The 14,694-nt window shown below is 42.9% G+C and overlaps 1 protein-coding gene across 1 annotated transcript in view; it reads right to left on the reverse strand.

Moving 5' to 3' along the window:
• Positions 1-14,694, reverse strand: part of LOC126092644 (apoptosis-resistant E3 ubiquitin protein ligase 1) — a 200,254-nt gene that overhangs the window by 71,921 nt on the left and 113,639 nt on the right. The window contains exons 9-10 of the mRNA XM_049908367.1: positions 11,640-11,851; positions 8,233-8,374 (exon numbers count right to left, since the gene is read on the reverse strand). Of these exons, the coding sequence (XP_049764324.1) occupies positions 8,233-8,374; positions 11,640-11,851 (354 nt within the window). The remainder of the gene's footprint in view (positions 1-8,232; positions 8,375-11,639; positions 11,852-14,694) is intronic.

The following is a 14,694-nucleotide window of genomic DNA, read 5'->3' on the forward strand; positions in this document are numbered from 1 at the left end:
TGTGAATTCATTCGAAGTTGGCAAAATCATTCTAAATTGCCAAAATGCATTTTAACAAAATCGAAGCACTTGTTTCGTATCCAGTTCGTCTAAAAACTATTGTGCTGGGAATACAATGGCGACTCTGAGCCATTTTTCGCGGCGTCTACGTTTGCGTCATGAGGGTCCACAGCACAACCTGTTGTCAGGCGCAGCAAGCTGAGCAGGTCCTGTGAAGCTTGGTAGGCCTGCGGGAACCCAGGTAGCCCGGGCATGCGGGGTCCCAGTCGACCACATTACCCAGTATGCCTCAGTACACGCGCACTCTTGTGTTTACGTCGCGGCAGGCTGACCTGCATGAATGGTTGCAGAGGAGCTAGGGGCAAGCAGGCCGCAAGTGGAATTTGTACACCTCTACTTCTGATGGCACTTGTAACAGACTGTGTATGTACAACATTGTGTCCATAAGATGTGATGCCTGTGTGGTATTAGTAAATAGCCTCCAGAGCAGAGACACGTGCAGGCCACTGGTCAGTGAAGACATCGTACTGGCAGCATGTGTAGTCGGCCTCTAGCCAATATATGACAGACAGCATATAAAATGCGAGTGTCACGAATTCTTGAGTACTGCTCGAGTGTTTGGGATCCCCAAGACGTCACATTAAAGGCAGACAAGTGATTCAGAGGTGTGCTGTTACATTTTTTTACTGGTAGGTTTGATCAGCTTGCAAGTATTATGGAGATGCTTCATGAACAGAAATGGGAATCCCTGGGATGAAGACAACACTCTTTTCCTGAGACACTATTGTGGAAATTCAGAGAAATGGCACTGGAAGTCAACTGCAGATTGATTCTACTGCCACCAACATACATTTCACATAAGGGCCACAAAGATAAGATAGGAGAAATTAGGGCTCATGTGGAGGATTATAGACAGTCATTTTTCCCTCACTCTATCTGTGAGTTTCTGATGGAAAGCATCGGTTTGTTTCCCTTTACAAATAAAATGATTTCCAAAGCAGAGTGTTATGTGCCCATTTGATAGAGCACTCCAAAATTACTCTAGTGAGATATTATGTAACAATATCAGAGAAGGAAAGTTGCTACTCACCATATAGTGGAGATGCTCAGTCGTGATACACACAACAAAAAGATTCACACAATTATAGCTTTCAGCCATTAAGGCCTTTGTCAGCAGTAGGCAAACACACACACACACACACACACACACACACACACACACACACACACAAATGCAACTTGCACACACATCTGCAGTCTCAGAGAACTGAAACCACACTGCGACCAGCAGCACCAGTACTTGATGGGAGTGGCGACTGGGTGGGGGTAAGGAGGAGGCTGGAGTGGGGAGGGGGAGGGATAGTATGGTGGAAGTGGCAGGCAGTGAAGTGTTGAAGGTTAGATGGAGGGCAGGAGAGAAGGTGCAAAGGGGGAAAGGGTACGTGGCAGAAAGGAGAGAAATAAAACGAAATTAAAAGACTGCGTGTGGCAATGACGGCTGTGTAGTACTAGAATGGGAACAGAGAGGGGGCTGGACGGATGAGGACAGTAAGTAACGATGGTTGAGGCCAGGAGGGTTACGGGAACATAGGATGTATTGCAGGGAAAGTTCCCACCTGTGCAATTCAGAAAAGCTGGTGTTGGTGGGAAGGATCCATACGGCCCAGGCTGTGAAGCAGTCATTGGGATGAGGGATATCATGTTTGGCAGCATGTTCAGCAACAGGATGGTCCTCTCGTTTTTTGGCTACAATTTGTTGGTGGCCGTTCATGCGGACAGACAGCTTGTTGGTTGTCATGCCTACATAGAATGCAGCACAGTGGTTGCAGCCTAGCTTGTATATCACAAAACTGGTTTCAGAGGTAGTCCTGCCTTTGATGAGATAGGTGATATTAGTGACTGGACTGGATTACCTAGTGGTAGGAGCATCTAGGTCTATTACAGGGGTATGAGTCATGAGGTAAGGGATTGGGAGCAGGGGTTGTGTAAGGATGGACGAGTATATTGTGTAGATTCGGTGGACGGCGGAATACCACAGTAGGTGGGGTAGGAAGAATAGTGGGCAGGACATTTCTCATTTCAGGGCACGATGAGAGGTAACTGAAACCCTGGCGGAGAACGTAATTCAGTTGCTCCAGTCCTGGATGGTACTGAGTTACGAGGGGAATGCTCCTCTGTGGCTGGACTGTGGGACTTCGGGAGGTGGTGGGAAACTGGAAAGATAAGGCACGGGAGATTTGTTTTTGTACAAGGATGGGAATATAATTACAGTCAGTGAAGACTTCAGTGAGACCCTCGATATATTTTGGGAGGAACTGCTCGTCACTGTAGATGCGACGACCACAGGTGGCTATGCTGTACGGAAGGGACTTCCTGGTATGGAATGGGTGGCAGCTGTCGAAGTGGAGGTATTTCTGGTGGTTAGTAGGTCTGATATGGACTGAGGTACTGATGTAGCCATCTCTGAGGTGGTGGTCAACATCTAGGAAAGTGGCTTGTTGGGTTGAGTAGGACCAGCTGAAGCATATGGGGAAGAAGTTGAGGTTCTGGAGGAATTTGAATAAGGGGTCCTCACATTCAATCCAGATAGCAAAGATGTCATCAATGAATCTGAACCAGGTGAGGGGTTTAGGATTCTGGTTTTTAGGAAGGATTCCTCTAGATGGCCCACAAATAGGTTAGCATAGGATGGTGTCATGCGGGTGCCCATAGACGTGCCGCGGATTTGTTTGTAGATAATGCCTTCAAAGGAGAAGTAATTGTGGGTGAGGATATAGTTGGTCATGGATACTAGGAAAGAGGTTGTTGGTTTGGAATCCATAGGGTGTCTGGAAAGGTAGTGTTCGATAGCAGTAAGGCCATGGGCATTAGGAATGTTAGTGTACAGGGAGGTGGCATCAATAGTGACAAGCAGGGCACCATGTGGTAAAGGGACAGGAACTGTGGAGAGTCAGTCAAGGAAATGGTTGGTATGTTTTATATAGGAGGGTAGGTTCCAGGTAATAGGTTGAAGGTGTTGGTCTACGAGAGCAGAGATTCTCTCAGTGGGGGCACAGCAACCGGCCATAATGGGGCATCCTGGGTGGTTGGGTTTATGGACTTCAGGAAGCATGTAGAAGGTGGGAGTGCGGGGAGTGGTAGGGGTAAGTAGATAGATGAACTCTGGGGAGAGGTTCTCGGATGTGCCTAAGGATTTGAGTAGTGACTGGAGATCCTGCTGGATTACTGGAATGGGACCCCTGTGGCATCGTTTGTAGGTGGAAGTATCTGACAGCTGATGGAGTCCTTCTGCCACGTAATCCTTGTGGTTCAAAACAACGGTCATGGAGCCTTTGTCTGCAGGTAGGATTATAAGGTCGGAATCAGTTTTTAGATGGTGGACTGTGGTTCTTTCTGCAGAAGTAAGGTTAGTTTGCACATTGATGGAGTTGAGGAATGATGGTGAGGCAAGGTTCAAGGTTAAGAAATTCTGGAAAGTTAACAGCGAGTGGTTTGGAGGCAGTGGGCATGGTTCACGGTTGGATAGAGGAGTGAACTGAGTTAGGCACAGTTCAATATTGGTCTTCGGTTGAGTCTGATTGGTCAGGTTGTTGGCAAAAAAGTGTTTTCACTGTAGGGACCAAGAGAAGGAGAAAAGATCTTTAACTAGTCCTGCATGGTTGAATTTGGGAGTAGGGCAAAAGGTGAGGCCTTTGAAAAGGACTGGTATTTCTGTGGGACTAAGGTCTCTGGAGGAAAGATTCATAACTGTGTTGTGGGTCTGTTTAGGTTCTGGGTTCTGTGTGGTGGTGTGAGGAAGTTTTGGAGGGTGGGGCAAGTGTAGTAGGTCTGCGAGACAGGGTTTGTCAGCTATGAGGGGGTGTGGGGGAGGTTTGGAGGTTGTTGTAGAAGTGGTACTCCAAGGCGTGAGCAGTATGTGAGCACGATGGACAGCTTTTTGAGGCGGTGTTGTGCATGTTGCTCAAGTTCCTGCAGGGCAAGAGTTTCAATGTGTTTTATGGGTTCCAGAAATTTGGGATTACATAGCAGGAGAATTTTGCAGATGGAGAGAAGGTACTGCGAGGAGGATTGGGCTTGGTTGATATGGTTTTGCAGGACTATGTTGGTGAGGGCTAAGGATTGGCAGAATATGAATAGATGGAGGTCATTGTGGAAGGAGGGGTGGCAACCAGAGATGGGTAATAATAATAATAATAATAATAATAATAATAATAATAACAATAATAAAAAAAGCAGAGAGATGAAATCTAAGGAAGAGGACGATAGTGGAAAGCGAAAACTCATTAAAATTGGTGAGAAGTCACAAGGGTCAAAGTAGAGAATAACTAATCATAAGTATATCTACCAACAAAAGCGCTGGCAGGTCGATAGACACACAAACAAACACAAACATACACACAAAATTCAAGCTTTCGCAACCAACGGTTGCCTCATCAGGAAAGAGGGAAGGAGAGGGAAAGACGAAAGGATTTGGGTTATAAGGGAGAGGGTAAGGAGTCATTCCAATCCCGGGAGCGGAAAGACTTACTTTAGGGGGAAAAAAGGACTTTTAGATATATTTTTCCCACATGGAATGTTTCCCTCTATTATAATCGTAAGTATATGTATATTACTGTGGGTAGCAGGTTTGTGGGTGGATAAGCGTAAAGAAGGGGGACAGCAGATGTGACTGGATGAGGTGGATTTAGTGGGTGTGAACAGGGATAGAATGGAGAAAATGTGGGGGGTGAGGAGGAGTTCATAGTTAGAGATGTAAGATCGTGTGGCACCAGAAAAATGTGGGAGATAACATGCAAAAATATGGGAACTGACACAAGGAGCATGATCAGTTTGAAGATATAGGCTTAATTATATCGGCAGGAGTAATGTGGGACATAAGATGCTGCACTAAAAATCAGCATGGTCTTGAGGCCAACTGCTGCGCGCGGCTGAGGCAGTTGATACAGTGAAGCTCATAAGTGGAGCATGCAGTGCGGTTCGTAAGGCAATAAGAGAAACACAGGAAAGAAAAGAAAGAGGGATGAACATTGAGTATAGCGATGGACAAGAAAGTGGTTACAAAGGAAAACAACACAGGGTTAGGATCGAAGAAAGGCTGTCAGGCAAAAATTAAACAATGGAAAATCCAGGATGGAATGTAACAATACCAGAGAAGGAAAGTTGCTACTCACCATATAGCAGAGCTGCTGATCACGATAGACACAGCAAAAAGATTCACACAATTATAGCTTTCGGCCATTAAGGCCTTTGTCAGCAGTAGGCACACACAAACTGCGAGAGACAGCACCAGTACATGATGGGAGTGGCGACTGGGTGGGGGTAAGGAGGAGGCTGGAGTGGGGAGAGGGAGGGATAGTATGATGGGAGTGGCAGACAGTGAACTGTTGAAGTTTAGATGGAGGGCAGGAGAGAAGGTGCAAAGGAGGGAGGGGGTAAGTGGCGGAAAGGAGAGAAATAAAACGAAATTAAAAGACTGGGTGTGGTGGTGAAATGATGGCTGTGTAGTGCTGGAATGGGAAGAGAGAGGGGGCTGGATGGATGACGACAGTGACTAACGAAGGTTGAGGCCAGGAGGGTTACGGGAACGTAGGATGTATTGCAGGGAAAGTTACCACCTGTGCAATTCAAAAAAGCTGGTGTTGGTGGGAAGGATCCATATGGCACAGACTGTGAAGAAGTCATTGGGATGAGGGATATCATGTTCGGAAACGTGTTCAGTTTGTTTTTTGGCCACAGTTTGTCCGTGGCCGTTCATGTGGACAGACAGCTTGTTGGCTGTCATGCCTACATAGAATGCAGCACAGTGGTTGAGCTTAGCTTATAAATCACATGACTGGTTTCACAGGTAGTCCTGCCTTTGATGAGATAGGTGATGTTAGTAACCGGACTGGAGTACGTGGTGGTAGGAGGATGTATGGGACAGGTCTTGCATCTAGGTCTATTGCAGGGGTATGAGCCATGCGGTAAGGGATTAGGAGCAGAGGTTGTGTAAGGATGGATGAGTATATTGTGTAGGTTTGGTGGACGGCGGAATACCATGGTAGGAGGGGTGGGAAGGATAGTGGGCAGGACATTTCTCATTTCAGGGCATGACGAGAGGTAATCGAAACCCTGGCAGAGAATTCCTGGAACCCATAACACACACTGAAACTCTTGCCCTGAAGGAACTTGAACAAAATGCACAGATGGTACCGATTTACGAGGGGAATGCTCCTCTGTGGCCGGACTGTGGGACTTTGGGAGGTTGGTTGGAGACTGGAAAGATATAGCACAGGAGATTTGCTTTTGTACAAGGATGGGAGGATAATTATGGTCAGTGAAGGCTTCAGTTAGACCCTCAGTGTATTTTGAGAGGAACTGCTCGTCACTGCAGGTGTGACGACCAAGGGTAGCTAGGCTGTATGGAAGGGACTTCTTGGTATGAAAAGGGTGGCAGCTGTCAAAGTGGAGGTACTGCTGGTAGTTAGTAGGTTTGATATGGACTGAGGTACTGATGTAGCCATCTCTGAGGTGGAGGTCAACATCTAGCAAGGTGGCTTGTTGGGTTGAGTAGGACCAGCTGAAGCAAATGGGGGAGAAGTTGTTGAGGTTCTGGAGGAATGTGAATAAGGTGTCCTCACCTTCAATCCAGATAGCAAAGATGTCATTAATGAATCTGAACCATGTTAGGGATTTAGGATTCTGGGTTTTTAGGAAGGATTCCTCTAGATGGCCCACAAATAGGTTAGCATAGGATGGTGCCATGCAGTGCCCATAGCCATACTGCGGATTTGTTTGTAGGTAATGCCTTCAAAGGAGAAGTAATTGTGGGAGAGGATATAGTTGGTCATGGATACTAGGAAAGAGGTGGTTGGTTTGGAATCCATAGGGTGTCTGGAAAGGTAGTGTTCGATAGCAGTAAGGCCATGGACATTAGGAATGTTAATGTACAGGGAGGTGGCATCAATAGCTATGAGCAGGACACCATGTGGTAAAGGGACAGGAACTGTGGAGAGTCGGTCAAGGAAATGGTTGGTATCTTTTATATAGGAGGATAGGTTCCGGGTAATAGGTTGAAGGTGTTGGTCTACGAGAGCAGGGATTCTCTTAGTGGGGGCATAGTAACCGGCCACAATGGGGTGTCCTGGTTGGTTGGGTTTATGGTCTTTAATAAGCCTGTAGAAGGTGGGAGTGTGTGGAGTGGTAGGGGTAAGTGGAGAGATGGACTCTGGGAAGAGGTTCTGGGATGGGCCTAAGGATGCTCCAGTCCTGGATGGTACTGAGTTACAAGTGAGATATTCATTTTACCAACATATGTATTAACAGTAAAAGACAAACGTTAAGAGTAACCAGCACTCCAGCAGCGACAGCACCACCCTGATCTGCACCGACTGCTACCACGTTGCAGCTGCGCAGCTCAGTCACTGGTGGAGTCTTCATTATTCTTCATGCTTCACTATTACTGTTAATACATACTGATAAAATACATATTGCAATAGACTAAATTGGGACCACTCTTGAATGGATAAATAAAATTCCGCTTTAAAAACCATTTTGTTGGTAAGGGGAAATAAACTGACGCTTTTTGTGAACACTGGGTGTCGCTTGAAAGACACGATGTATTTATCTGGACTGACACCAGCTACAAATTGCAAAAATTAATTTGCAAATATCTGTTGAAAAACCAGAGAAAATGCATGACTCCTCTTATGAGATACACCTGGTATATAGTGTCTAGTTTGTAAGCCTCATGACATGTCCTCTGTTACAAGTACATAGATGTACAAAAGGTAATTTACAGGGCCAATAAAAATTACAGTCACAATCACAATGTTGGTAAAAGAAAGGAACCTAAACATGGAGACTATTTACTCAGGACTGTGGAACAGTAGATTGTGAAGTCTTAGTAATCATCAAGACTTCAAACATGATAAGCAAGCAGGCTTTTAAGTGGATAAACAAAAACTGACTGAACATTTATTATAAGGGTATGGAGAGCTATCCACGAGTCACATTAGACTAATAGAATTCTATAGCTCATAAAACTGTAATTATCTATTCCTTAGTCATATGAAAGTTTTCCAAATTACATTCTTCATCGCCACCCTATGAACCACCAGAACTAAGTTTAACTTCTAAATCTTTGAAAAAATCTGCAAGAACATTATACAGTTGGCATAAAGAGTGTTCACAGTAATGAGACTAGTTAAAACTTCAAGGAATCACTAAAATAAAAGGTAAGTGTAAACTCACCAATATTCTTCAGCAGGAAATGAGTAAATGTTGCAGCAATGACATTCCGGTCCTTGGCTGCAAGTTCAACTTTTGGCTGACATCCATCATCCACAATGAATGAAGGTTGACCATACTGATTGTTGTTTCCTAGAAAGGTGAACTGCAACAACATAAAACACAGACAGTGAATACAATGACATCAGAAATAGTTTTAATTGCTGAGAGTATTTAAATAACTGAACTGAACAATTCTCACTGCCAGTTCTGTTGGATGTTATGATTTAAGTACTACAACATAGAATTTTGCTTTTGTTCTCTATATACCTGTACCACAAATTTCAAACAATGGAAAATCCAGGATGGAAAGTTGCTACTCACCAAATAGCGGAGATGCTGAGTAGCAGATAGGCACAACAAGAAGACTGTTCCAAATAAAGCTTTCAGCCTGTAAGGCCTTGTCAAAAATAGATGACAGACCCCCCCCACACACACACACTCATACAAACGTAACACACACACAAATTTACTATCTTCATTATAAACTCCTTGTTCATAAGGCTCGATTTGGCAATGGCAGAGTTTTTTCCTCTCTGCTGTATGTTTAAAGTGCCATGTTAAGAGCACACTGCTTCCATTGTATTAAATGCCTGATTCAAGTAATTTGCTCTCTTTCACACAGAAAGCTAAAAATGCTACTCTTATTGCTTGAAAAGGTGAAGTGAGCACCTGGCCATAGCAGGAACTAACATAGTCACGTAAGTAGGTACAGTCACATTCTAACTCAAAGTAGCATACATTGTTACCTAGCAGTATGAGGGTGAAAAGAGAGGATGAAAAGCTATCTCAGAAAATACCTTCACAGAAGGCTGTGAAAATGTGATCAATTACTTTTACTGACAATGAGAATGAGAAAGGTGTGATAGTGCCAACAGAGAAAAAAACTAAGGGGCAAGCAGATGTTTGCAGGTAACAGTTAAGTTAATCAAAAAAAAGTTCAAATGGCTCTGAGCACTATGCGACTTAACTTCTGGGGTCATCAGTCGCCTAGAACTTAGAACTAATTAAACCTAACTAACCTAAGGACATCACACACATTCATGCACGAGGCAGGATTCGAACCTGCGACCGTAGCGGTCACGCGGTTCCAGACTGAAGCGCCTTTAACCGCACAGCCACACCGGCCGGCCAGTTAAGTTAATCAATTGTGCACAAATTGTAGAAGGAGGGACACAATGTCAACCAATTTTATTACATTTCTAGTTTCCTCAGTCATATCATCTCTCCTCCAGTAGTCATCAAACATTTTTAGTGTGATACATCTACTTTCAAGTCTTCCAATTCCACAACAGCAAAAGCTAATAGCAGAACACTGAACTGACGATATGGTCTAGTGGTTAGCATTTTTGGCTTCACAGTGTAAAGATCTGGAAGGAGATATGCTCAGCCTTGTGAGACTAACTGAAAAGCTGCTTGAATACAAAAGCAGCAAATTTGACATGCAAGTCACTGAAGAGGTGTTACATTGAAAAGCTCACACCAGAGCAAAGTGACACACCAACTTTATTTATTAGCAGCAAAAGCATCAGTCTACTGGAGCAGGAGTCCCGTATCTGCTCAAAAGCTGAACAACTGAAATGCACACAAGAAATATTTCATTGATAATATAGATCAAAATGTATTATTCGACAGTACTTTCTGCTATTTCTACTATAGTGTAGAAATGGACAGAAAAAATTAAAAGTGCACACAGGCAAGAAAAGCCGAGCCTCTGATGTTAATTAAGAAGCTCCCACCTTCTCCGCTTTATTCTATTTGTAAAAAAGTGGTTCCCTACCTACTGGCACCATATCATTAGGCCTAAGTTCTATACAACTGGTCTGGAATCTTGTAAAGGATAAGATCCGTAGTCATAATATTTCAAGCATCTTGCTCTCTTAACTCAAAAAAGTATTGGCAGATGTCTCTGCTGTTATAAATAAACATTGTGTGTCACATTGCCTGCAGCAACACTTACGACATAAAACACTACTTTGGTGACTTGCATGTTAATTTCACTGCTTTCATATTCCAGTTGCTTTTCAGTTGTCTTCATATGGCTGAGTGGACTTCCTTACAGACCCTTCCACGATCAAAAAATTTGAAGTGGTTGCCAGGAATCAAAACTGGGACTGTAGTGATACTAGCCAAAATTGCTAGCCACTAGGTCACATGGTCAAATTACTTTTGCTGCAGTGATATTAGTAATTATAGTTGTGACATTAGAAGCCTTGAGAGACTCTGTATCATGTCAAAGAAGTTTATGAAGACTACCGGAGATGACAGATGAGGAAACAGAAAATAATTAAAATCATCTGGGATAGATTCTAAGAAAGAGTTGGCATCATCATCTGCGACTGAAATGGCAGGCAATGAATAAACAATCACTACTCTGGAAAATGGCAACATCACCACTGAAGGAGGTTTTTACTGATTCTTCCAGAGAAGCATCTCGAGCAACAAAATTGAGATATACTGTACATCCTGTTTCTGTTCTTGTTCTAAAAGGGCACTTCATTCAGCAGTGTATACAGGCATGTACATGTGACAGTGCTCCACTTTTAATAGTACTGGAGTGTACACTGTCACTACCTCCCCTTCTTGCTTCTCAAGCATAAATAAGACAGTGCTGTCACTGTGCTGAGGTTAGCAGTTTGGTTTGCTGAGTAATACTAAAGCACAGGTTGTTTTTAGCAGCACACAGGCACATGACGGAAATTGGCTTGGCACCATTGTCTCTTAATGTGTGTGCTATTATTTTATTGTGGTTCCATAGGAAGGTGACCTTGTTCACTTCATCAAGAGTTGAATGTGTACCCATAATTTCAACAGAAATAATGGCTACACATTGAGTAGCTCCTGGCAGTGGGAACTGTAATACAGGTAAATAGGAAACCTGTAGTTTCGAAGCACTTTAGTAAACAGGGACAAGGAAGCTGAGAATTATGCCTATTTCCTCCTCAACTTGACTACTACTCCAAAGTGGGTCCAGTTTTGCTCTTCACAAAGCAAACTTTTGCTTTAGAACCTGAGGAAAATAACAAAAAAGGAAAATAATAAAAAAGTCCACAGCCCAAAGGCCTAACAAAAATACTACTGGAAGAAAAGACACCTACAAAATATTGTAGGACACACCACACAAAGTAAGAAGATTTCACTCATGTTGAGTGTATTAACGATCTTTGAAGGCTCAAACTCAAGCAGTTAAAGGTTGCATGATGGATGGCTGTGTGAAAAGGAACTTATTCAAATTCTACAGTCTGACCTGTAAAAGAAATTGACACTCTAGGACAGGTCTCATTAGTCATTTCTGAAAGTGTACAAATTAAGACAAAGTGCAGTTGCTGTCACTGTTATTACTACAATTACTGCAAGGAGACATCACTTACCTTAGTGGATGGACACAGACGAAATGTGATGATCCTCTTTGGAATGAACTTAAGCAACAGTTCTTTAACTGTAAGTTGCTTTGGAGAAACGTAGCAAAAAACTTTCTTTGGCTTCGATAGGCGTTCTCCATGTAAACTCACAAGACGAGCCTCATAACAGATGTTGTGATTTTTTGATGCAACATTCTTGTTCACAAGAGTGGCATCACTTACTGTAAGAGATGCAACATTATCTCATCATTATTTTTTTATTTTATCAAAATTAGTTTTTTGTCGCTTCTGTTTTACATCATTTTGTTGGTATATAGAGCTGAACAGACCCACATAGCATTTATTGAAGTAATAAATTCTATAACAAACACAAAACTCCATTATAATATTTTGCAGATGAAAATGCAGGGTAAAATCCATCTGGGAATTTCCTTTGAGCAGGTATGGAGACCCTCAGAAAACTTAAGTATATATGGCTGCTCAAGGATAAAGACTTAAATGCTCCCCTACAATGACCAGCTCACTTCATAAGAGCAGGTTGCTGAATGATTTGTTAATGAACATTGCACACCACCTTTTTTTTTTTTTTTTTTTTTTTTTTTTTTGCATCAAAAGAGAAAGGGGGGGGGGGGGAGGATTGTAACAGAGAGAAACTGAAAACTTGATGCAAATGATGAACACAGATAAAGGCATTAAGTAGAATGGAAAATGTGGCACAGTGAGCACCTTGACCAAATTCTAACCAAACTGATACCCCAATGTTTCCATGTCTGTGATATACTGATCAAAATTTCATCCTTATGTAAGCTTATTTTCAGTACATAAAAAGGTCATCATCACAAATGCGTACATGATGGCTATTCAGTGTTTCTAATGTTACTGGAACCTTTTAGGTGTAGACTGCAACACAACATACACACGAAGTGTGTGTGTGTGTGTGTGTGTGTGTGTGTGTGTGAGAGAGAGAGAGAGAGAGAGAGAGAGAGAGAGAGAGAGAGAGAGAGTAAGCCTGAATCATTAGCATGAGGGACATGGGGCATCATACAGACAGATAACATGGACAGTCAGCTTAGCGTAATGACTGTGACTGCAGAATGGGTTGTGATGGGACAGACACAGGACATCAGTATGGCAAGAAGAATGTGCAAAGGCCCTTCCAAAAGGACTGTGCCATGAGAGGATTGTAGGATGTTTGACTGGCTTTGACTATGGATAGACAACAACAGCTGTGATCTGGGCAGCTGTTACAGGCAGTGTGTCACAATGAGTCATTGGGATCAGATTACTTGAAGCTCAGTTGAGAGTTCAAGTTGCCATTATCATTCAGTACTGACACTGTGGTGTCATAAGCACAGCACGCACCACCAGGCAGTACCACTGGTGTCGATAGGTTGACAACTCTCTCCAGAGACAGCATATAGCCCAGCAATTGCCGCACCAAGAAGTTGCAACGGTGGCACCACCAGAGAAGCGATATGCGCTGAGCCACAGCAGAGCAGGCAGTTCCAAGTCAGCTCAACTACCAAGAAGACCACCTTCTATTTGTGGACTTCGTGCTGCATCTTCTGCTTCTTGTAAATCCACACCAGCCTGTCTTCACTGGACATTATAGTGGGACAAGAACTGTTTACTACCCAGCCTTAGCTTCTGGGGCAGTACCTGAACTTCAGGACCTGCTGCCTGAGCCGATTTGCAAAGATGATATTCAACAATAAATGTATGTGTTCTTGTCACTACTCATTAGCAGTATTTCAGTGTTCTCCTCTCATAATGTTTCCCTCAGTACACTATAAATAGTTTAGGGTTGTGATTAGTAAAATCTCCCTCTGTGGTAGTACTGAAAGTATGACACAACAGGCACCACTCTACAAGCAAACAGAGACTTGGCATGTTGTAAAGCCAGAGTCAACTGGGGCCCTTACTAGCATTCTGTGGTGTTCGGTGATGAGACTCACTTCAGTTTGTTGTAATAAGTTTGATGCCAACATGTCCATAGACAAACTGTTGAAAGATTGCGGGAAGCAACAATTCTTAAGACCCATACTCCTCCAAGCCCTGGAATCTTAGCGTAGTGTGCTACTGGATATGACAAAACAGGGCTGATTGGGTAATTGTTGAAGGAAGGTTGAATGCTTGTCAGCATGTGGCACGAATGATAAACCCAGTTGTCATATACTTCATGACCTGGGTAGCAAATGGCATTTCCCAGAAGGATAATGTGAGAACCCACACTTTGAGTAAAGTACAGCTGATTACAAATGCATTTGTAAGCCAGCTGTTAAGGAGATAATTTGGGTGTCAAAATTCAGTTGCTACACCATTTCTGTCTGTTATTCAGGTCTTTACCATGACAGATTGGGATCTGACCTGTGTAGAGCCTTATAGAATTATCAGTGTGAGCTCCAGCACCTATTTTGTACACTTGATAAAGAAATCAGTCAAAACTGTAATTGATATCAATAAAATTTCTTGTCATCCATAAGTGGAAATAGTGCACTATTTTATTCCAAAACAACCTAAGGGTGTAATGTTAAATGTTTGCCTAGATCATAGTTGTGCTATACTGATGGGATATGAATGTGGGTTTTGTTTGTTCTGTTGCTCAAGGTATCAAAGATGAGAAACTAGCACTAAGTCCAACTGTGAGGAATGTGGGTTGCCTTTAAACATTTTGACACTGTATTAATTTCAGAATTTTGACTCAGTATGAATGAAATTAACAAGGAAACAGAATGTAGTACGAGATGAAGCTGTATGGCACAAGCTATATAAAATGGCTGAGAAAATATTCAAGTCAGAGATGGAGATTTATCATTAAGGGAAGTAGAGGGGAAGGGCCATGTTACTGTAAGGAATATATGATGTAGAAGTAAACACTAAAGAAGAGTACCAGAGTTGCAACTTCAGTGATCCCAAGGCTATCCTTCACAAGTTGCTGCAGTCTCTTATATGAGAAAAGGACAAAAGAAAAATATAAGTGCACCGTAAATCCTTTCTGAAGGCATAATGTCAACTTAAACGACAAAAATTGCACAGCATATACGGGATATCTGCTGAATTATAA

This window comes from Schistocerca cancellata, chromosome 7, assembly GCF_023864275.1.
Source record: "Schistocerca cancellata isolate TAMUIC-IGC-003103 chromosome 7, iqSchCanc2.1, whole genome shotgun sequence".
Taxonomy (NCBI): Eukaryota; Metazoa; Arthropoda; class Insecta; order Orthoptera; family Acrididae; genus Schistocerca; species Schistocerca cancellata.